Below are 23812 nucleotides of genomic sequence, written 5' to 3'. Positions count from 1 at the left end.
GCTTTTGTTTTGCAGACCATCTAGACAGATCATGCCATACACAATTACATGGTGGTACAGAAAACAATGCAGAATAGTGGTGCAGTGGAGAAGACAATCGGAGTGCAAAGTCTATGATGCGTTAGGTTTAGAGCTCAACACTACATCTTCTAGCATATGGGAAGTCCATTTAAGAGTCTGAAAGCAGTGGGATAGAAGCTGCAAACACATCTCTTTGTATGCAATGCATAAAGTCAATTTGGAAAGTTCTTCCTGTCCATTTATATAATAGCACTTAAAACCCCCACCTAAATCTCAACAGGCTGCAGAAGGTACCCACCATTGAGAGCATTTTCAAAAATAGGTGCCTCAAAAATGCAGCATCAATCATTAAGGACCCCATTTCCAGGCCATGCCTTCTTATTGCTACCATCAAGGAGGAGATACAGGAGCCTGAAACTACACACTCAACTATTCTGGATCAGCTTCTTCCCCTCTGCCATTAATTTCCAAATGGGCAATGAACCCATTAACACTACCTCAGCATTTCCCCTTTCTTTTTGCACTACTGTACTTATTTCATTTTTTATATATTTTTATTGTAATTTATATTTTAATTATCATTGTACTGCTTTATTATTGTATTGCAATGTTCTGCTGCTGCAAAACAAATTCGAGCAGAATGCCAGTGATATTACTTTTTCCTCTCTGCTATGATATTTCTGAACAATTCATGAATAATGTCATTACTTTTCATTTGTAGTTATTTATTTTTGTAATTTATTGTAATTTTGTCTTTGCACTGTACTACTGAAGTAAAACAACTTCATAAAACAGTAATAATAAACCTGATTCTGACAGCTGAATTCCCCGACTGCAAGCTAAACTTTATATAGCAATAAAATATAAATAAAACTATTATAATTCTCAACAACAAATTATTTTATCGCTATCGTCTTCGCTTTTATGTATTTCTGCAGCAGACCTGCTTGTTACAAATACTCCAGAAGACTCCCGCCAAACAGCCAATAACTATGTCCCAACCACCAATCAGAGCAAGAGAGGCGGGATGATGACGGGATGATCCAATCAAGACGGCGTTGGGCCGGCTGGCGCCAAATCCTGAAGTTACTTTTTCGCGGCAATCTGAGCCTGTGTGGAGAGCCGGCTAGAGTTTCTGTTCGTGTGGTGAATTCAGCGGTTATCGAGGGTAGACGGCGTTCATCATCTCGGCACCGGGTCATTTCCAACATCCAGTCTAGGCAGAAGCAGCATCGAGTACCTTCCCGAACGGAGCAACAGCCGGTGAGTGGCGGAGGGTGCAGACCGGGCCGGCTGCTATGGCGGTGCGGGGTAACAGCCGGTGAGTGGCGGAGGGTGCAGACCGGGCCGGCTGCTATGGCAGTGCGGGGTAACAGCCGGTGAGTGGCGGAGGGTGCAGACCGGGCCGGCTGCTATGGCAGTGCGGGGTAACAGCCGGTGAGTGGCGGAGGGTGCAGACCGGGCCGGCTGCTATGGCGGTGCGGGGTAACAGCCGGTGAGTGGCGGAGGGTGCAGACCGGGCCGGCTGCTATGGCAGTGCGGGGTAACAGCCGGTGAGTGGCGGAGGGTGCAGACCGGGCCGGCTGCTATGGCGGTGCGGGGTAACAGCCGGTGAGTGGCGGAGGGTGCAGACCGGGCTGGCTATTGCTGTGGAGGCCTTGAACGAAACAGTAACCGCTGGGGAGCAGCTTACTCTTTGATTATTTGAGGCTTGATCGTGTTAAGGGGTTACGTACAGGTTTCGAAGGGCCAAATCGTCTTCGGCACATGTTTTCAATGATGACTGTTCGTCTCGCAGATTGTACCCAGTAGCTATCGCCAGCATGCCCACCACCAATGCCCGCTTTCAAACTACCATCAATTTCCCGAGAAAGAAATGGCATCGCAGTTGCAAAGCGACTCCGGATATTAACAAGGAGCTACCTCCACCCAGAGAGCTGCCTCTCAGCCCCCGCAAGCGCCTAGGTAATCTTTTATTTCGGTCTAATATTTGTCCTGTGTGTAGAACTTTATGGGGGGGACGGGGACGATTTGTCTTTGCCTACTTAGTTATTTTTAGTTTTAATATTTGTTGCTTTATTTTGTTTACTGAACGTTTTCGGTAGCTTTTAGTTCTTTAACTTCAGTCAAAAATAGCCTATCAATATCTTACCACTCATTGCTGTGTTAAGTACCTTCCCATGGCCTCTATTAGTAGTCTGCTAAGTTTAAGAATATTTTCCATGATAACGAGAACTGTGAAACCCTTTTTTTTTAAATAATTTGTTAGTCTGATTTCCAGGTAAGAAAGGTCTATTCGGTGCAATGTTAGCATTGGTTTGGAGAGGGCTAGATGTAATGCTGAGGATTTATGAGGATTGGTCAGATCACATTTGAAGTTTTGCCAAAGGTTTTGGGCTCCATAGATAGGATGTGCTGGCAATGGGGAGAGTAGGGTGGAAGTTTGAGAATGGAAGGGTTAATGTAGAAGCACTGTTTGATGGCTGTGGGCCTGTACCAACTGGAGCTTCGAGGAATGTTGGGAGGGGGGGAAATCTGGTTGACACCTATGGAATATTGAAAGGCCTTGATAGAGTAACATAGTTGGCGAGGAACTTCTTGGGCCAGGGTGGTGAATCTGGCCTTCAATGCCACAGATGGCTGTCAATGGCTATTTTAAAGCAGAGGTTAGTAGGTTGTTGATTAGAAGGTGGTCAAACGTTAAGGGGTGAAGGCAGGGGAATGAGATTGATGGAGATAGTAAATCCGCAATGGTGGAATGGCCAGCCGTCTCATGGGACCAAGTGGCCTAATTCTGCTCCGATACCTTGTGGTTGGCGAGAGAACAACACAAATTTGCTGTGGCATCCTGCCTGCTCGAATATGGCAATGGAGAAGGAAGCCTCTGCACTCTACAAGTTTAAAACTGTATGAAAGTCTGAATTCATGTTGGGAGTACAGCATTTGTGCGATTAAATAATGATATTTATGGGGAGAGTCTTAAATATTGAAGAAACTAGTCCGTACAAAGGCAATGAGTGATCGATCAATAGGTTCTGACAGCTAGTGATGTAAACCACTGTAAAAAAAAATGAAAGTAATGATTTTGACGGGATTCTGAGTCATGTATTTGGTGGAATTGTTGATCAGAGATTCCTTTTTACATCAAGGTTCAAAGAATATTGCTTTTAATGAAGTGTCTTTAACTTTAGGTGGTGAAAACCTGTGTAACATTCCTCAGTCTCTGCAATGCTCTCCCTCAAAGCAGAAGAAGGAAAATCAGCCTGTTACTCCTTCAACACCTAGGGGTCGGAAGTTGGAGTTTAGTAATAGTCCATTAAAACACTCTCCAAGAAAGCTTGAACTATCTGCTGAGAAATCACCAGAGCGGCCATTGTGTCTCCCCCAGAAAGGAGATGAGACCCCTTGTTCAACGGTGCACTCCTGGCGGATGGTGAAAAGTCCTTCTGTGGAGCTTTTTAAAAAGAAAGGTGTGTTCAATATTCTGTTTGCCATTGTTTTTCCTTTTTCTTAGCTTTCCTCAATTGTCAAGTCATGGAATGATGGGTTTTAATAACACTGGTATTGTTTTAGGGAGGTACTGGAGTTTTGTTTACTTGGTTTGAGACCAAATCGTGCGATGTAGGAGAAGAGAAGGGTTATTTGACCCATCAGTCTGTCCTGCCATTTGATTTAATGTCCCTCTCCTGCCTTCTCCCTGTAGTCTTTGCTGCTCTATAATCAAGAACCTATCAACCTCCGCTTTAAATGTTCATGCCTTGCATTGAATTAGCAGAAAGTATAATGTGAGACCTGTTAGTTTAATAAATTAGATAATGTCACGTAAATTTTGATACGATATCTGCTTGAGCCAGTTGATTTAGCGGTGTGCAGCAGGCTGGAGGTATTGAAGAGGATGCCTGCCATCTTGGGCCATTCCAGTTTCTCTTCCTTTTGGGAGAAACACAGGAGTTTGAAAGCGCAGACACTACAGCTTCTGCACCCCTATAAAACCTCTGAAACAATCACCTTGCACCCCTTCCCATCAGTGATCACATGTTCTTGTATTCTTGTAAATTGTTCTGTGATCTTGGGGTTAAATCGGTGGGCTGCTGGCAGTTCGAAGGGCCTGAGCTGATTCTAAATAAATAGTTTGTCTTGGTTATTCTATTACTGGCACTAGCACTTTTGTATTAAATCAGGTTGCACTACAATCTGGCTGTTTGACATTTGTGTGCTTATTGTATTACTGTATATACTATTTAATCTGTTTCTTGTGAACAAAATTTAATTGGACCTCAAGTATATGACAACAAACTATCTACTCTGTATTACAATCAATCGTATAGGTTTTGTGAAATGGAGTGCAAATCATAGTTGGCATCTTTAACACCAGTCCAGTGTGCAATGTTGTGATTCAGCAAAGACCAATGGAACTTCAACTAATCACTTTTTAAACAATTATTTCAGATCTATGTTACCAACAGACCAAGCAGGTTTTAAACACTGCCATTCCTGAGCGTATTCTGGCACGTGAAGATGAGACCAAAGCCATTACCCAGTTTCTGCTGAACCATGTCTGTGAGGAGGAGCCAGGCAGTCTGTATATTTCTGGAGCACCTGGTACAGGAAAGACAGCTTGTCTGAACCGAATTCTCGCAGACCTGCAGGTATTACTGTCTGGAACCTGAAAGTGGTTGGTTTGAGTTTCCTTAATGCCTTGGCTGCGTAAACTTGAGTAAATACATCAGGGGTGTGGTTCTCAGATTGAACTAAATTTTTATGTCTTAGTCAACACTTAGCCCGAGATGGGTAGTGGTTAAATTTTATGACAGTAACCACGGCTTGCAGAGATGGGATTGGCTTTATGCCTTATCCTAAGACACTTGACACAATCCAAGGTTACTTGTTATACAATTAGTATCCAAGACTGCAAAGGATTGCGAGGTGATATTGCATTGTGCACATTGTTCCAGAGGAACATTCATGCATGTGCAAATGGTTTTGATCAATTATTTGCCAAGTTACAGCATGTGAGGTTGCTAAAGCAGTCTATGCTAATTCCATGCTGCATGAGGTAATTCCACCAAGAATAGGCCCTGAAAATTCCTAGAAAATCAGGTTGAGACCTGTTTGGTTATTGGATGGATTAATCAAGTGGGTGTAATTGGGCTAGAAAGGATTGTTCCTGTGCTGTGTATCTTTTTTAAATGCTAGAAGTGCTTGCCTTGTTAACTAACATCTGCAGAAAGAATTGGTGTTCGAGTTAAAGTCATTGATGAAGTATATTTACACTTTCCAGTGCTGGATGGCTTCCTAGACTGAATAGCTTGCTGACTTGTGTTTAACAGTTCATCTATCAAGAGCTGTTTGGGTTATGGTAGGAGGTATGATGAAGACGTGACAATAAAATCTACTGTGATTTCTATGCAATCTAATTTTTAACTTTATTGCAGGAGAAACTTGGTGCCTCTACACAAATTTTCATTAACTGCATGTCACTGAGGAGCTCGCAAGACATTTTTTGTACTGTCGCAGACAAACTATTTGGAAAAGGCAAGCTGAAATGTGCAGGAAAAGATTTTCCAAAGAGACTGGCAAAAAAGTTAACCAGCGAGGGCCCGATGGTGTGAGTTGTGCCTACTGAGACGGGCAATTATTTTCTTTTTCCATCGGGTGTGGGGCAATTCATTAGAGACTTGTGAGTAATGTGGGATTTTGATTATAGAGAAGATTAGGTTCTCTAAGTAAGGTTGGTCTGAGGTTGATGACTGAGGAACGTTGGACTTGGTAACTCGTGTGCTCTGCCTGAAAAGGCAAAGCAGATTTGACAAAGTCTCAAGATTAGGCGTTAACTCTGGGAAAGGGCAATGGATGGGGATTAATGTAGCTCAGTATTAAATTATTCTGCTGCGTAATTTTGTACATCAAAGGGAATTCACTGGGGTATGAAATAGAGTTAGTAGAAACTGAGTAAAATTGCTCTGTATTAACATCAAGTCACTGCTTTTTTTTATTAAATGTTTGAGTGAAATGTTGATGTAGTTATTTATTGTTAGCAGCTCAAATATCTGTATACTGAGAGCACAGTTGAAAGTGTGCATGAATAGTGGTATAAATTTTAACAGTAAAATATCATCAAGCTTATTTGAAAGAATCACCTGCCACTGCCACTACCACCAATGGAAAAGACTCACTTCTACTCTTCCAATGAAGGGTCTCTGCCTGAAAAATAACTGTTTTATGTTTTCCATTAATGCTGTCTGCTCCAGCATCTTGTGTGTGACTGCTCTGTCCTATTTATTTGTGGTATGCAGCTGTGATGTAAATATTAATGTGATCTTGAATGTATAAATTTAAATTTAGTTGTATATTGTGAGGATGTTTTTAAAAACGTCTCTTGAATGGAAATTTTCTACTGGGGAAAATAACGGATTTTGGTGACTACTAATAAAAATGTAATTAAGTACCCCTGTGCTGAATAAGAATAAATTCTAGTTCCAGGTAGGAAGTATACTGAACACCTGTTAGTAACCCAAAGCTATTGTTCATTAAAAATAGTGGCCAATAAGGGGGAAAAACACTTTTTCCACCCACCTGAGTAGCTTGTTTATAGAACAAGGAAAGTAGCCTCAAAACCTTAATTGGGTGGTACACAAGTCTGTTAGTAAGATAGTAGAATGTGACTTCTTTTGAGCATAAGCATTGAATTGATTAAGCCAAGTGGATTTTCACAGATATATATACCAGGAATATTTGATTTGTCTATCAAACTCCACTACTGTTTACTGTTTTTTTTAATGGTCAATTTTCTTGCAGCCTTTTGGTGTTGGATGAGATGGACCAGCTGGATAGCAAGGGTCAAAGTGTCCTCTACACAATATTTGAGTGGCCACATTTAAATAACTCAAGGCTGGTTCTAATCGGTAAGTTTGTAGTGTGCCCTGCGGTGTTGATGCTTTCTGGACCAGTAAAAATCAGTGCGAGCAATATTAAAGAATGGTGGTGTCCTGGTTTTGTAAACATTTAATTCAAGCTATCAATTGAATGATATTAGGCACAAGAGTAATGTCAGAAAATAGCAATCATACAACACTTTGTCAGCTACTAAATGTCATTTAAGCAGAAATGGCAGCAGGATTAGGTCATTTAACCCCTCGAGCCTACTCTACCATTCAATGCAATTGGCTGATTCTCAATGTCAGTACCATATTCTTATCTCCCCATACTTTTGTCTGGAAGAATTATTTCCTTACAATTTATTTAGTGACAATTCCCCCAGACTTCCAGGGTAGAAAATTCCATAAGCCAGACACCCTCTAAATAAAGAAATTTCATTCCCTGGTCCTGAGACTGTGCCCCCTAGACAATGACTTGGGTTGGGAGGCACCCTCTGTTCCCAGTTTGTCAGGACCTCATACACTAGTGAGATGTCCTCTTCTTCTGAACTCTATATAAGAGTATGAACCTTGTCAATCCAATTGCACAGATAGATCTGCCATCCTGGGAATTTCTGCACACTTATGACAAGTGTATCTTTTCCAAGGTAATGAGAGGAAAATTGCATACTGTTTAAGGTGTAGTGTCACCTAGGCCCTGTACAACGTAAGAGGAAATCCTTACTCTTCAATGGTTTATATATCAGTTGCCTTTTTAACCTAAGGTTCAGAGTATGGGAGCAACATTTTCTGTGCAACTACAGTATGTGATCAGAGCTTGTAAATTCTCTGAGGTGGACCATTGCCATTCAGAAACCAATCATCTCTACAGAAAAAATGGCTTTCGTGTTCTTTCAAAACTGTTTCTGTTAAAGCCACTGTTCAGTCAACCTCTTGGCCAACATCAGCCATTTAATGGTGACACAGGTGGCAGAATCAATGTGAACTTCTCTAGTACTTGCAAATGGTTCTACAGATTGAGATGGTGCAAATTTATTTCTCAGGAATTGCAAATGCTCTGGATCTCACGGATCGAATCCTGCCTCGACTGCAAGCACGCCCCATGTGCAAACCTCAGCTGCTGAATTTTGCTCCGTACACGAGGGACCAGATTGTGACCATTGTACAAGACCGGCTGAATCAGGTACAAAACTTGAGGGTGGTGGCCAAATCTGTAAATCCCATACAATGCAGAGTTGGGTGTAAAGCAGCTTCAAGTCTTCGATTACCCCTCCTAAACAGACTACAGTTTGGAAGCTGTATAATGTTGGCGTGATGTTTTGAAACAAACAACCCCTCAAGATTTGTGGACTGCAGTGGTACCCAGATGCAGTGGAAAGCCTGTCTTGCATGCTGTTCATACAACTCAGTGCATTGAGCTAGAATAAGCTAAAACAATAACAATGTAGAATAGTGTAGAAGCTTCTGAGGGGAAAGATATGGTAAATGATAAACTGCAAAATGATGATGTGGAGTTTGAGGCCACAAGTCTATCATATACAAGAGGTCCATGCAAGATTTAGATGGGATAGTTGTTCTTGAGCCAGGTGGTACATGCTTTCAGCCTGTTTTGTCTTCTGCCCAATGGGAAGGTGGGAAGAGGGAATATCCGACTGAGATCTCCTGCCCTCCTCCCCTACATCGACTGCTGGGTTCCATGTTGCCTGCTACTCTTCAGCCACAAAGGTCCTAACTGCCCATGAAGACAGAAGGTCCGGAATCGAAGCATGGATGTTATGCATGTTAACTTTTGCTCTCCATAACTTGCAAGAGGAGTTTTTTTAAGCTGTGTTGTTGACAATGGTTAGGATTGAGAGTACAGCCTATCATTCTGGATCTCCAGCTTCAGAGGTTTCTGTTAGGTGTGGAGACAGACAAGTGCAGGATTGATAAGTTGCACCATTTGTGCAGAGTTGATATGTACATGACTGATGACCACATATATCTGGTATCCTGTGACCTTTGATACGTGCCATAAACTGCTGATTGAGATCCAAAATGTCCTTAATACTGTCTTCTCTATTCATGAGAAATTAGTTCTAGCCATGCTCAAACTTGAGGAATTAACAAGTTGCACCCTGGCAGGTACGTGGAGTGAGTGGTGCAAGTATAGGACTAATCGCATGTCAGTTTATCTCAATTTTGTATTAACACTGTGGGATGAAAATCTGTCTGATGTTAGAGACCAAAATCAATTAAGCTCAATCAGCCTGCCCTGTTCTACCCCCACCTTCTGATTCTATGCACTGGGCTCTGAGATTTTGATGAGTTTCTCTACTAAATTAAGGTACCAGGTGAGAGGGTCTTGGATGCTGCTGCCATTCAATTCTGCGCACGGAAGGTTTCATCTGTATCTGGTGATGCTCGAAAAGCCTTGGATATGTGCAGGTAGGACATGGAAATTGAAACTAACGGTACATATGTTAACATAGATTACTTAGCGATTCTTTTTTAAACAGGAAAATAAGAAATAAAATATAATTTTACAAAAAACTATTCATAAACAGACAAAACTGACAAACTTGTCCATTTGTTTCCTGATCTTGAATTGGTGGGGAGTTGAAGTAGAGGAGAATGAGTTGAGCATTGATGCAGGGTACTGTTGTGGCATTAAGGTTTTCTGGAGGCCCTGACAAACGAGCCAGAGGCTAGAATTCCAACCTCACTGGCAGGTCTGGAATTTAATTTCTATAGATCTTGTAACTACTTGATAACCAGAAAAGTTACTGCATTGTCAAAACAAATAATGTCAATCTTTAACCTCTGAGGCACCATTCTTTAAAAGCAATGCAATCCATAGGTTGTCCCTTGTACTTAACAACAAAAATTCCCTGAAATGCCTTAATGGGCAGTTGGTGGTTACCTTTTTCTCAAGGAAAAAGTTGGGGGTGGTTACCGTTGACCATAGACATAGGAGCCTTTCAGCTACTGCTCTGTTCGATCATGACCAATTTATTATCCATCTGGACCTCATTGTCCTACCTTCTCCCTGTAACTATTGTGTCAATCTATATACAAGAACTTGTATAAACTCTGCTTTAAATATACCCAGTGACTTAGCCTCCTCAGCCATCTGTAACGATGAATTCCTCAGATTTACTGCTCTCTGGCTAAAGAAATTCCTCCAGATCTCTGCTCCAAAGGGCTGTCCTTCAATACTGAAGCTGTGCCTCTGGTCCTAGACCCCCCCCTCTATAGGAAACAGCCCCTCCAGATCCACTCTATTCAGGCCTTTCAGTATTCCATAGGTTTCAATGAGATCTCCCTTGATTCTTTGAAACTCCAGTGAGTGGAGACCCAGAGCCATGAAAAGGTGCTCGTATGTTAACCCTTTCATTTATGGGATTATTCTTGTAAGCCTCTGGGGTCCTCTAAATGGCTGTTCTTTACCCTACCTTTTATTGGCTGAGTTGTCATGCACTTATTTATTTTTTTATATATAAAGTTCTCCCTTCTACTCTGACTACTACAAATGGTGGAATAATTATTGCCCAGGTCTGAGGCAATTAAATTATTTCACATTTCAAATTCATCAAACTCCCATTGCAAGGGGTGAAGAGCAAAGCAAGACCCCAGTGAGGATGCAGATCTTAATATACCTCTTTTCAGTATTATATTCGGTTCATATGATGTAAATAATTGAGTGGACTTGGGCTTGGAGTGACCACGTGGGTTTCCTCATATTTCAAAGCTATATTGGTTAGTAGATTAATTAGTCACATGGGTGCAATTGGATGGTGCAGGCTTGTTGGGCTAGAAAGACCTGTTACTGTGCTGTATCTAAATAAAATTTTTAAATCACTGCTCTTTTTGGGTAGACTCATGAACTATTTTTTAATTGCATTTATGCATTCTGTTGCTAAACCTGCAGGCGAGCAGTGGAGATTGTGGAATCAGGCGTTCGAAATCAGGCAGTCATGGAATGTAAGTTACTTTTGGAAGTATTAGCTGTGTATCATGCTAGTATCAACATTAAAAGAATATAAAAACTTTATGTAAGGTACCTTCAAGCTCCAGGGAAACTTGCTGTCAGTTTTAGACACAACAGTGGGATTAAGGGGCAAGGGTTAATAGTTAAGGAAACTCGGGACAGACTGGAGAACTCGTCCAGTGAAGCATTATGGGTGGAACTCTGGAATAAAAAGGGTTAATGGGTCTGCATTAGAGACCACCCACCAGTCCTAGGAATTTAGTGGAACAAATCTGTAGAGAGATCAGACTGCTGCAAGAAACACAAGTTTGTTATAATGGGTGATTTTAACTTCCCACGTATTGACTGGGACTCCCATATTGTAAAAGGACCAAATGAGATAGTTTGTCAAGTGTGTTCAGGAAAGTTTCCTTAATCAGTATATAGAACTCACAACAGGAGTGTGCAATACTTGATCTGCTATGGGGGAATGAGACCAGGCAGGTGACAGAAGCTTGTGTAGGAGAACACTTTGCGCCTAATGGTCATAATGCCATTAGTTTCAAGAGATTTTGAGGCCCTGGTTAGGAAAAAGGTGCATAGCAGGTATAGGCAGGTAGGAACAAATGAGTTACTTGTGGAGTATAAGAAGTGCAAGAGAATACTTAAGAAAGAAATCAGGAGGGTTAAAATAAAGCATGAGGTTGCCCAAGCAGACAAGATGAAGAACAAAGGGATTGCAAAAGACAAAATTAGTCTTCTGGAAGATCGGGATGCTAATCCATGTGTGGAGCCAAAAGAGATGGGGGAGAATCTTAAATGGAATGGTTTGCATCTGTATTTCCTCAGGAGATGGACACTGAGTCTATAGAAATGGGGCAAAGCAGCAGTGACGTCATGGACTCTATACAGTTTAGAGGAGGTGTTTGCTGCCTTGAGGCAAAGTAGGGTGGATAAATCTTTCGTGTCTGACAAGGTGTTCCCATGGATCCTGTGTGAGGCAAGTGCAGAAATGTTTAAATCATCCTTAGTGACGGATGAGGAACTGGAGGAATGGAGGATAGCTAATGTTTCACTGTTTAAGAAAGGTTCTAAAATAAATCAGGAATTTATAGGCCAGTGAGCCTGACATCAGTTGTGGGAAAGTTAATGGAAGGTATTCTAAGGGTCCGGATATGAGTATTTGGATAGACAGGGACGGATTAGAGATAGTCAGGATGGCCTTGTGCATGGTAGGTCATGTCTAACCAATCTTATAGAGTACTGGATCAGTAAATTTGCGGATGACCCCACGAATGGAGATGTAGAGGACAGCGAGGAAGGCTATCATGGCTTGCAGCTGGAAAAAAATGGGCTGAAAGATGGTACTTAATCCATACAAGTACAAGGTGTTGTGCTAACCAGGGTAGGTCTCACACAGTGAACAATAGGGTACTGAGGAGTGTGGTAGAGCAAAGGGGTCTGGGAATACAGGTCTGTAATTCATTGGAAGTGGTGTCCCTGGTAGAGTTGTAAAGAAAGCTTTTGGCACATGGGCATAAGACATTGGTGAGGCCTAATTTGGAGTATTGTGTGCAATTTTGGTCACCTACTCACAGGAAAGATTGAAGTAAGTTTGAAGGAGTACAAAGAAAATTTACAAGGATGTTGCTGGGACCAGTGGACCTGTGATATAGGGAAAGATTGAATAGGTTAGACTTCATTCCTTGGAATGTGGAAGATTAAGGTGAGATTTGATATTTAAGTACAGATAGCGTAAATGCAAGCAGACTTTTTTCCATTGAGGTTGGGTGGAACTACAACTAGAGGTCATGGGTTAAGGGTGACAGATGAAAAGATTAAGGGGAACATGGGAAACCACTCAGTGAATTGTGAGTGTGGAACCTGCTGCCAGTGCAAGTGGTGCATGTGAACTCAATTTCAAAGTTTAAGAGAAGGTTGGATAAGTACACGGATAGTAGGGGTATGGAGGGCTATGGTCCTAGTGCAGGTTGATGGGAGTAGGCAGTTTAAATGGTTTGGCACAGACTGGGCCGAATGGCCTGTTTGTACTTCATGGCTCTTGGGTTATTTAACGTGCTTGTATGTGGACACAATCTAGTAAATCTGTAAGGGCATTGTAAAGCTGTCCTAAAAAAGTATTCTGCCAAGAGGGGGCCATACAACACTGGTTTTTATCTTGTTTCATGTTACCATGCTGAAGTCCAATCCAGGGAAACTATTGGTTTCCTGCCCAGTTTTAGAATGCTTTGTTCCTCAGAACAAATCCAAACCTTCCAGTCCAGGAATGTAATGGGGCCAATCCTGGTCTTGATGGGGATTGCTGCCAAGAAGTGGGAATGCTGCTATTACTGGTACAGTCCACAACAAATTGACCAAGTTTCTAATCACCCATCTTTCCCTAACAATGCACATAATATATGGTGGCTATGCATTGGCAAATGGTGGCTATGGTGGTATCTCAGTTTGGGGTTAGATATTAATAGAATGTGAGGTAGGAATTCTATATGGAGAATTGTTCACAAATGCAATGAACCAAAATCTTTTGCATCATATCCATGCCCATGAATGGAAAATGTGTGGTTTCAGACCCATGTCAGGTGTAGTACAGGAAGTTGCAAAATAGATATTAACAATAATTCATGCTTCTAAAACTGCATAGATACCAGAATTGTTATGTCAGGTCTTATAATTCTGGCTGGTTATATTCATGCCAAACTTTTTGCCTATTTACACTGATCTTATTTACCTGTATTGGGATCATATCCTTCTATGCCTACCCATTTTTAGGTATCTAAATGTCTCAAATGTAATGATTGTATCTGGCTCCACCTCCAGTACATGTAGTGCATTTCAGGTATCAACCACTTTCATTTTTAAATGGAGGGGCTTCCCCCTCAGATCTTTAAATATCTTCCTTCACGTTAAATTTATGCAATATTATTTCTCTCTTGGACTCAACTTCCTTATCCCTTGATCTTAAATAGTAGAATAATTTAAATTGCTGGAACTAAAAGCTACTACCGGTGATCAGGGCATTCCTTGTCTGCTCTAACCCATAAGTGACTTTAGGCTTGACTGTTAATTTCAGCCTCAAATGAAATGGGGAAGGAATATAAAAGCCCTTGGGCAAAAATGAGTCTTGAAGATTAGAAGGTTGCATTTTATGGTACTACCATTTGGATTTTTCCCCCCCAAAGCTAAATCTCCGGTCAAGACTCCTCGTAATCCAGGCCTAAAAAAGGTTGGGTTGCCGCACATTTCCCAAGTAATCTCCGAAGTGTATGGCGACCGGATGACACCCAGCTCTGGGTCAGAGTGCTTTCCTCTGCAGCAGAAACTCCTGGTCTGTTCACTGCTTCTCCTGACCAGGCGGTCCAAAGTGAAAGAAGTTGGTCTTGGAAAGGTAAGCAAATCAAATTGTTGAGAGCTTAATCTTCAAAGAAGAATTCTATTTGTTATGCAACTTCTCATTCTCCTGGATGAGATGTTAAAATAAATCCATCTGGACTTTTGGGGATCTCTTTTAAATGGACATTCCCACCTGAACTTTGAAGAGCTGTAGAGTTGTTTTAGATTTGTTTTCGGATCCAGGAATTAATTGACCTGGCCAATATTTAACTTTGTTTGCAAGTTAGTGGCATTTTAAAATGGTAACAAAACCAAAAATGCTGACAAGATGGATGTTAAGTTTTACTTTTAATTGGGTAAATTGTAATATGTAGTTTTGCTAACTTTAAATTAAAATGTGCGTGAGTGGGCGGGGAATAGTAAATGCAAGTCGGCACAGAAACGTGATGTAAAGTGTTTTAAAGTGATTGTACTGAAAGAAGACGGTGTCTCCTAAATGCCAAGGTTTGAGAATTTCACAGCTATTGCATCAGTACAACAAAGATCAATGACTATTGCTATTTTAGTTTAATTTTATAATGACAGGGTTTGAGTAATATTTATTATTCCTTTTATGTGCACTGAAAACCTAGTTAAGTTGTACTTTTCATCACCACTACTCCAACCCCTTGTTTATCAATGAGCAAATAATGTGTATCATCAGTTTTACATTGTTGCTAGGCAGGGAAAAGCCTGGGGTGACACAAAACATTTCCCACTGGGGTAGAGATGCTTTCCAGTTCACTAACTATTTTGTAAGGTGAAAACTGTCAAATTAGCCTGGCTAAGTAAATGTGAGGGCGTGGCTTTGATTGACCTAACACCAACGGGGTACAGGGACCCAAGTGGCAGCCTCTAACAACTAGTGTGATGTAAGCAAAGCAAAAGATTAGAGGTTAAAGAAATTCAGATGTGAGGAAGAGGTTCAATGTACAACTACGTTGACAGTGCACAGAAATGGATAATAAAATGTGATCAGAGATTAGACTGAGTCAAGTTTGTTTTTCCCCTGTTGATGTGTTGAAATGGTAATCCTGCTTAGTGTGAAGGGGGCTAAGTGCAGACTTTGCCTGATAATCTGCAGTGGAATGTAACCACTAGGATAGTTGGACAGCAGAGTTACTTTAGATTCTCCTGTGCGGTTGTGCTACTTAAGACCTGCAGCTCCAGTTTGGCGCATTAACCTCATATCTAATGGCTTCATGACCAGGCAGTTAGTGAACCGAAGCATGGAATTGCTCAGTGGTTTCTATGTGAAACTGGTATTTTGTGATCCAGTCAGAATGAGGCCTAATAAATGGCAGTGAGCAACAGTTTTAAGTGTTAACGAGAACAAGGGAGAGCCAAGACCAAGTTGTGGTCATCCTCCACAAAATTCTAGTGATGAGAATTGGTCTATAAATAGCCAGATTCAGTATTTGACACCTGCTACAGAAAATCTAAGTAATTTCTAGAACAATCCAGAGGCAACCGTACTGCATTTACTGGAAAATTCACTGAACAGTTAAAAATAATTGATGTGGATCCTGAAGAAATTAATACCATCCACAAACCCACAAGGATGCTCAAGTAACAGCTTATGTGGGTTAAAGGTGACCTGGGACTCAGATTCCCTCTAAACCAAATGAGATGCACGGTGGAAATCTGCATCAAAGAGGACAGGAGTGGTATCCGTTTGGGTTACCTGGAGAAATTGGTGGTAGGAGGAATGACTTCAGGACAAAACTACCATGCTGTGCCAATGGCTTGCAAGAGGGATTGGCCACAAAAGTCTCGCTGCAAATTTAGGGAACAGTGAGACCATATCTGGAGTAACAAGCAAAGCTTTGCTCTAATTTTTTTTAAAAAAAGGTAATATTGCAGAGAGTTCAATTCCTGGGCTGAATAATGATTAGCCCTGTACTCCCAATTTTCAGAAATAAAATGGAAATGTACAAAATTCTCAGGGATTTGATCAGTGTCATTGCTGGGTGCTGGTGTGTCTTCTGTCTTTCTTTTCTCCCGCATCTCTTCCCCCTCTCTCCCCCCCCCCCCCCCCCCCCATTGACTTTAATGAAGGAATTTTTATTTTTTGTGGGCTGCTAATTTTTGGACCTGGCAGAAGTTATTTTGCTTTGAACTTTTCCCATTTGCTGCCCATTATAGGCCAGGAGCAATTTAGTTATATTTTCATTGAATGGCAAAAGGGCCACAAGGGTTTCCATGGGCTCATTGGTGTTCTATGTTTCAGCTCCATGACACCTACAGCAAAGTTTGCAGAAGCCACCAGGTGACTGGGGTTGACCAGTCGGAATGCTTGTCACTCTGCAGCCTTTTGGAGTCGAGGGGAATCGTGTGGCTCAAGCAATCAAAGGAAGCTCGGCTCTCAAAAGTAAGATGGCTGAGTTTAGATTGTATTTAGAAATATCCTGATTCAATTTTTCAAGTTCGGAGAGGGCCAACAGGGTCAGTAGAGAAACTCTTCGCTGATTGGAAACTGGGGCTGAGGGAAGAGTTTTAAATTAAACATGTTGTTAAACTTGTGTAAATAGAAATTTATATTTCCCACAAGCTAACATTGATCCTTATTTCATTTTAACCAGTTTGGTTAACAAACTTAAGATGTGGGTCAAAGGTGAGAGTATTCGGATTTTTCCAGATTTATTTATCACACTTAGTAAAACACATCGTTTGCATTAACAAACACATCTGAGGATGTGCTGGGGGCAGTCTGCAAGTGTTGCCACACATTCCAGCACCAACTGCATGCCCACAATGCTCAGATCACAGCAAAACAGAACGTGGTAAAACAACAGAACAAGCCCCATTCTTCTCTCCCGATCACCCATGCACATACAGTTTGCTGACATTAGGCCTTTAACTTCCCCAACGCATTGCGGTCTAATTTACTGCAGAATATGCCAAAGGGTTTTCCAAGGTTTTTCCTGTTCCTAAGTAATGTATGACATTCTATTGCGTGGTAGTTCTGCAATTCCCTCCCCAACTCACTTGACATTTTCCTCCAAGATTTTAAAATTTCTCTCTGGATCAGTGCAGTATTTCAACCTGCTGAGTTCTTCCAACAAGTTGTTTGTGCTCCAGGTTATGGCATTTGTAAACTCGTACCTCCTTAAAATGTTCCTTAGACCAAGCCTATGATCACTGACCCAATATTTAATTTAGGATCACATAAAATGTCATTTAGCATTGCCAGTGAATGGTATTTCTCTGGTATAGATGGGGAACTGCTTTGTTAAGCATCTTCGCTCTGTCCACCACAAAAGGTGAGATTTCCCAGTGGTCACCCATTTTAGTTCAACTTGCCATTCCTATTCCAACATGTCAGCCCATGGCCTCCACTGCTGCCACAATGAGGGCACACTTGAGTAAGAGGAGCAACACATTTTGTATGGGTGGCCTCCAACCTGCAGGCATGAACTTTGATTTTCTCAAATTTCCAGTAACTGTTTTTTTTTCCCCACCCCATTTCTCACCCCCCCCCCCCCCCCCATGCCCAGTCTGGTTCCCCTTCTCACCTGCCCAACACTTCCCTTTGGTTCTGTTCCTCTTTCCTTTTCCATAGTCCACTCCTATTAAATCCCTTCTCTTTCCGCTTTTTACTTCTATCTATTCCTCCCCCTGCAGCTTCTTACTTTGCTCCTCTTCTCCCCCCCCCCCACCCACTTTTCCCCATCACCTGGTCTCATCCATCATCTGCAGGCTTGTATTCCTTTCTCCTACCCCTACCTTATTCTGGGTTCTGCCCCTTTCCTTTCCGGTCCTGATGACAGATCTGAGCCCAATGCGTCAACTGTTTATTCCCCTTAGGCGCTGACTGATTTGCTGGGTTACTCCAGCATTTTGTGCCTGTTGCTCAAGATCCATACAGAATCTCCTCTTTGTGAATTGTATTTATGGCCAAGTGTCACCACTAGATGGGGCTTTGGAACTACTGTTTATTCCAACTGCAAAGATGTGCGCGCTTTCCTGTGTCCATGGCGGAGACTTGTGCCTCCAGCATGCAGTCCTTCCTAAGTGGAACTCCTGATCTGTATGAACTAGCTAACCACTTGGTCTGATTGCACCCAAAAACTTTTCATTTGTATCACACTGAGAGGTAGCACTGCAACCTTGTTCATCTCCTGGCTGGGCTGCAGAGGCTGGATCTACCACAGAAAATGCCCTATAATCATTGTCCAAGTGGAGATGCATACTCATTCATTTATCATGTGCATCAAGACATACAGTGAAATGCATTGTTTGTGCTAACAGCCAACATGGGGGCATCCTGCTAAGAACATAAGAGATAGGAGCAGGAGTAGGCCAATCGGCCCCTCAAGCCTGCTCCGCCATTCAACAAGATCATGGCTGATCCAATCTTAACTCTAGTTATCACCGAATCCCACAAGGCAACAGTGCCAACCAACAGGGCACCATGCCGCCCATTTTATTTTATTATTCATCCCGCCCAAACCCATGTGATCACCCGGGGGGGGGGGGGGAACGATTTGCCAATTGAGGAGAAAAAATCTGGAAAATTCCTCTCCGACCCATCCAGGCTATCGAAAACTGGTCCAGGAGATCACATGGCTGATCTAAACCTGGCCTCATGTCCACTTACCTGCTCGCTCACCGTATCCCCAATGCCATTTTTATCCAGGAAAATGTCTATCTCCGTTTTGAATTTATTGAGTGTAGTAGCTTCCACAGCTTTCTGGGGCAGTAAATTCCACAGCCCCACCACCCTCTGAGTGAAGAAATTTCTCCTCATCTCAGTCCTGGAACGGCATCCCCTTATTTTAAGATTATGCCCCCTAGTCCTAGTTTCACCCATCATTGGGAACATTCTCCCCGCATCCACCTGATCAAGCCCCTTCACAATCTTATATGTTTCAATAAGATCGCCTCTCATTCTTTGGAACTCCAATGAGTAGAGTCCCAATCTACTCAACCTCTCATCATACATCAACCCACCCATCCCCAGAATTAACCTAGTGAAACTTCTCTGCACTGCCTCGAGAGCCAGTATGTCCTTTCTTAAATGTGGACACCAGAACTGCATGCAGTACTCCAGGTGTGGTCTCATCAATACCCGGTGCAACTGCAGTAAGACCTCCCTGTTCTTATACTCCATCCCCCTAGCAATAAAAGCCAGCATTCCATTGGCCTTCTTGACCACCTGCTGCATTTGCATACTAACTTTTTGTGTTTCCTGCACCAGGACCCCCAGATCCCTTTGCACAGAAGCACTTTCCAGTTTCTCTCCGTTTAGATAATAACTTGCTCTATTATTTTTCCTGCCAAAGTGCAAGACCTCACACTTGTCAGTATTATATTTCATCTGCCAAATGTCTGCCCAATCACTCAGCCTATCTATGTTCCCCTGCAGGGTTTCAATGTCCTCCGCACTCATTACACTCCCTCCCATCTTTGTGTCATCAGCAAATTTCGATACGTTGCACTTAGTCCCTTTCTCCAAATCATTAATATAGATTGTAAAGAGTTGGGGTCCCAACACCGACCCCTGCGGAACACCACTAGTCACCAACTGCCAGTCTGAGAATAAACCATTTATCCCAACTCTGTTTTCTGTTAGAAAGCCAATCCTCCACCCATGCCAGAATATTATCCCCAATCCCATGATTTTTTACTTTAAGTAATAATCTTTGGTGTGGCACCTTGTCAAATGCCTTTTTGAAGTCCAAATACACCACATCCACTGGTTCCCCTTTATCTACCCTATATGTTATGTCCTCAAAAAACTCCAACAAATTTATCAAACATGACTTCCCTTTTGTAAAGTCATGCTGACTTTGTCCTATTAAGCTATGTTTATCCAAATGCCCTGTTACTGTTTCCTTAATTATCGATTCCAACATTTTGCCAACCACAGATGTTAGGCTAACTGGCCTATAATTCCCAGCCTTCTGTCTATTGCCCTTTTTAAATAAAGGAGTTACATTAGTATTTTTCCAATCTGCCGGGACCATTGCCGAGTCCAGCGAGTTTTGAAAATTATCACTAATGCATCCACAATCCCGACCGCCACTTCCCTTAAGACCCTAGGATGCAAGCCATCTGGTCCAGGGGATTTATCCACCTTCAGTCCCATTAATTTATCAAGTACCATTTCCTTGGTGATTTGAATCGTAGTTGGCTTCTCTCCCACTAGAGCCCCCTGTTTATCCAGTGTTGGGATATTTTGAGTGTCCTCTACTGTAAAAACTGATACAAAATATTCAGCGTTTCCGCCATCTCCATGTCCCCTACCATTAATTTCTCTGTCTCATCTTCTAGGGGACCAACATTTACTTTAGCCACCCTTTTTCTTTTTATGTAACTATAAAAACTCTTACTATCTGCTTTTGTTTTTCGCCAATTTACTTTCATAATCTATCTTCCCCTTCTTAATCAATCTTTTTATTTGCTGCTGATCTTTAAAAGCTTCTCGATCTTCAATCTTCCCACTAGATCTAGCTACCTTATATAACTTCCTTTTTAGTCTTATACTTTGCTTTATTTCTTTACTTGGCCACGGATAACTATTTTTTCTTTTACACCCTTTTTTCTTCAGTGGAATATATTTTTCTTGATAGTTGTAAAATAACTCCTTAAATATACACCACTAATCAAGTACCGATCTACCCTTTAATCTATTTTCCCAATCCATCTTAAGCAATTCCGCTCTCATACCATCATAGTCTCCTTTATTTAAGCTCAGTATGCTTGTTTGAGATCCAACCCTCTCATCCTCTAATTGAATATGGAATTTGACCATGTTATGGTCACTCATTCCAAGGGGATCCTTTACTAGGACATTTTTTATTAGTCCTGTCTCATTACACAGGACCAGATCTAAGACTGCTTGCCCCCTTGTCGGCTCAGTAACGTATTGTTCAAGGAACCCATCCCGAATACACTCAATAAACTTCTTCAAGGCTGCTGTGTCTGACTTGATTAGTCCAGTCAATATGAAAGTTAAAATCCCCCATAATTATAGTTGTTCCCTTATTACAAGCCCCAACTATTTCCTGATTTATGCTCTGACCAACTGAGTTACAGCTGTTTTTTCCTGTATGTTGCTGTATTTTCCTGTGCCAACATTGCTTGCCCACAATGTTCAGCAGAACAACAGCAAAAACAAGCCCCTTTCCTCCCATCCACTCACATGCCAACCAACCTCCAGTGGACTCGCAGAGATCCTTTGCACCACCGGTTTGTTTGTATTCTTACAGAGCCAGCTGGGTGAACACTGACTAGTTTCCTCAGGACGAGAAGTGTAACCTTGGACTCGTGCCACAGATGTTGGTTCCCTTTTCCCATTGTGTTGTCGACCTTGTCCATGCTCTGAGCTTTGAGAGATTGGGGATGAGTAACACTCTTGATTTGACTGCAAGACTGTTTTAATGTCTGAATGCTCACCAAACGCGTGGAACTACTACTGGTGTTGAAAGCGCTGGATCATGGGGAAACTCATTGTGTGTATCAAAGCACAAAGGGTGATACCGTGGGTGACACATAAAACAGCTGTGCCTTGCCTGGTTTCTAAAGCATTCAACACAGGAGAACTCCAGGTCAGGCAGTGTCTGAGCTTCATTGGGACCTTGGTCGGAAACATCAACTGTTATTCCTCTACTCTCTAACCCCCCCCCCCGCCAATAGATGCTGCCTCACTCACTTGCTAAGTCCCTCAGCACTTGTGTTTTGCTCAGATTTCCAGCATCTTGTGTCCTAAAGCAATCAAACCATTGTTTCCAAATGGCTGGGTCAAGAGAACTGTTTTTCTTTTCCCCAAAGGGTGTAACATGATCTTTCATTTGTGGGAAGAGGAGAAGCAATAGGTGGTAACCATGATTGTTCTGATGGAGATGCTGTATTTTAACAGGTGGATACCTGTTCTAATTGCCCAACTCTCTCCTTAGGTTGGCCTGAAGATTGAAGAGGAGGATGTTGAACATGCTCTGAATGACAAAGCCCTGACAGGGAGCATTTTACAAAGAGGACTGGAATATTTTTTAAACTGATTGTTTTTAATAATTCCCATCACCTTGGTTCTGTCAGTAAAGCAACAGTGTCACAAACATGCTTTCAGAAAAGTATTGTTGCATCTATTCGATAATTTGTCATTTTCTGAGCTGCTGCTGGGTTTCAGTGCTGAACCTTGTTTTGTACACTATTTCAAGTACTTGGGGAGTGATGAATTCCAGTGCCCATCAGGTGTATACAGCACAGTTGATAAAAGCATTGGCCAGCTTAATGAGCTGCCAGAAATCAGCAGTGTGGAAGAGACCAGCTGGAATATTTACCAACAAAAGCTGGGGCTTTTAAAATTGGTACTTACAGCAGCACAGTTTTAGAATACTGCTGATGGAGGTGTACATTAGCTAAGTGGCCTCATGTTGCTATCCTTATTTTGTGAAAGATTGTACGAGATGGGTTTCTTGTGTAATTCTTAATGACATCCCTTTGGGAGGTTGGTGTTTTTAAATATATTTATAAAAATGACTTTGCTTTTGAGTAATCTCTACAAAGCAATAGCTTGTTTATGTTGCAAGCTAGTGGATTCTTAACTGAACTAAGGCTTATCTAGTCCTATTTTTAAAATCCAAAGGGAGAGATCCTCTTGTTTAAGCTTTTGTTTTGAGGCACAGGGCAAGAGATTGATAAATATTTTGGCTGCATAGCATTAAACTTTGTTTCAATTTCCATCAAGACTATCAGTGTGAAGATAAAGCCTGCAACTTGAATTTTGACATCTATAGATTGTTCCATGCATCTGGTGAACAACTGAAAGAATGTTTAACATGGGAATATTTATTTTTGTCAATCAGTTTAACTTGTTCCCTTGTATTGCAGAAACTTGGAAAATAAAGAACCTTTTATGTCATGCTATAGTGTGGCTCTCATTTTTTCTATTTCCCTGTTCTGATGTTCCTTTTATTTATTTCTCCCTCCCTCATGCAGATCAATTGTTTATCAAATGTCCCAATCTCCTGATCTTTGCCCTATTACAGATGTTCTATAAATCCTCCAATCTCGTACCCCTTCTTTCAGTTAGCGTCCAGATATATTTTACTTTTGGTCTTTAATGTACTCACCAAGTACTCCACAGGTTACTCAGGTAGTTCCACAATTTTGCTAAAATCCATCCCGAATGATTGGTATCTTTGATAGACTACTCCAAGGACCTTAACCTGTGGAAAGCCTTCTGAGCCACTTAGTGCTTTGCTCCTGGTAGGGTCATCCATGGCAGTAAGGTCAAGTGAGTAGTAATGATCCAACAAAGACCTCAGTGGTGGATGGTGACACAATGGCAGGGGAAGGTCTATAACCTTTTGTTCCACACTACTGGGGCTGGTCTGTCAAGGATCAAGTGATGGATGCCCACGCATCATCCTCCCCACATTACAACAATCAAGCAGAGGCACTGAGGGAATCCACTCTAACAACTCCTTCGATGAACATCATGTGTGACTCAAATGCACAATGCCTACTAGAATCAGAAAACTACAGTGCGGAAACAGGCCCTTTGTCCTATTTAGTCTGCTGAACTTTCCCTTCCTAGTTCCATTGTCCTGCAAGAACCTGGACCATA

General features: G+C 41.8%; 1 protein-coding gene across 2 annotated transcripts; it reads left to right on the top strand.

Annotated features, from left to right (window-relative positions):
- Nucleotides 1-1146: 1146 nt before the first annotated feature.
- Nucleotides 1147-23098, top strand: cdc6 (cell division cycle 6 homolog (S. cerevisiae)). Of its 2 annotated transcripts, XM_059955631.1 has the most exons (12): nucleotides 1147-1284; nucleotides 1820-1986; nucleotides 3213-3491; nucleotides 4471-4670; nucleotides 5457-5629; nucleotides 6820-6926; nucleotides 7943-8082; nucleotides 9226-9326; nucleotides 10810-10862; nucleotides 14049-14254; nucleotides 16469-16609; nucleotides 22140-23098. In XM_059955631.1, exons 2-12 carry the CDS (start codon nucleotides 1845-1847, stop codon nucleotides 22239-22241), a joined length of 1644 nt encoding a protein of 547 aa, XP_059811614.1. In that variant the 5' UTR covers nucleotides 1147-1284; nucleotides 1820-1844; the 3' UTR covers nucleotides 22242-23098. The 2 variants fall into 2 exon arrangements, with proteins under 2 accessions (XP_059811614.1, XP_059811615.1); XM_059955632.1 differs by lacking the exon at nucleotides 16469-16609.
- Nucleotides 23099-23812: the final 714 nt, after the last annotated feature.

The sequence above is a fragment of the Hypanus sabinus genome, chromosome X1, assembly GCF_030144855.1.
Source record: "Hypanus sabinus isolate sHypSab1 chromosome X1, sHypSab1.hap1, whole genome shotgun sequence".
Lineage (NCBI taxonomy): Eukaryota > Metazoa > Chordata > Chondrichthyes > Myliobatiformes > Dasyatidae > Hypanus > Hypanus sabinus.
Note: the sequence above shows the minus strand (reverse complement) of the source record. Positions and strands in the feature narration are given on the sequence as shown.

Excerpts from the sequence above, each read along its gene's own strand:
- cdc6 (XM_059955631.1), top strand. The coding sequence starts at position 1,845 with ATGCCCACCACCAATGCCCGCTTTCAAACTACCATCAATTTCCCGAGA. Across the intron at positions 5,630-6,819 it reads ACCAGCGAGGGCCCGATGGT|CCTTTTGGTGTTGGATGAGA; the intron begins GTGAGTTGTGCC and ends ATTTTCTTGCAG. Across the intron at positions 8,083-9,225 it reads TACAAGACCGGCTGAATCAG|GTACCAGGTGAGAGGGTCTT; the intron begins GTACAAAACTTG and ends TACTAAATTAAG.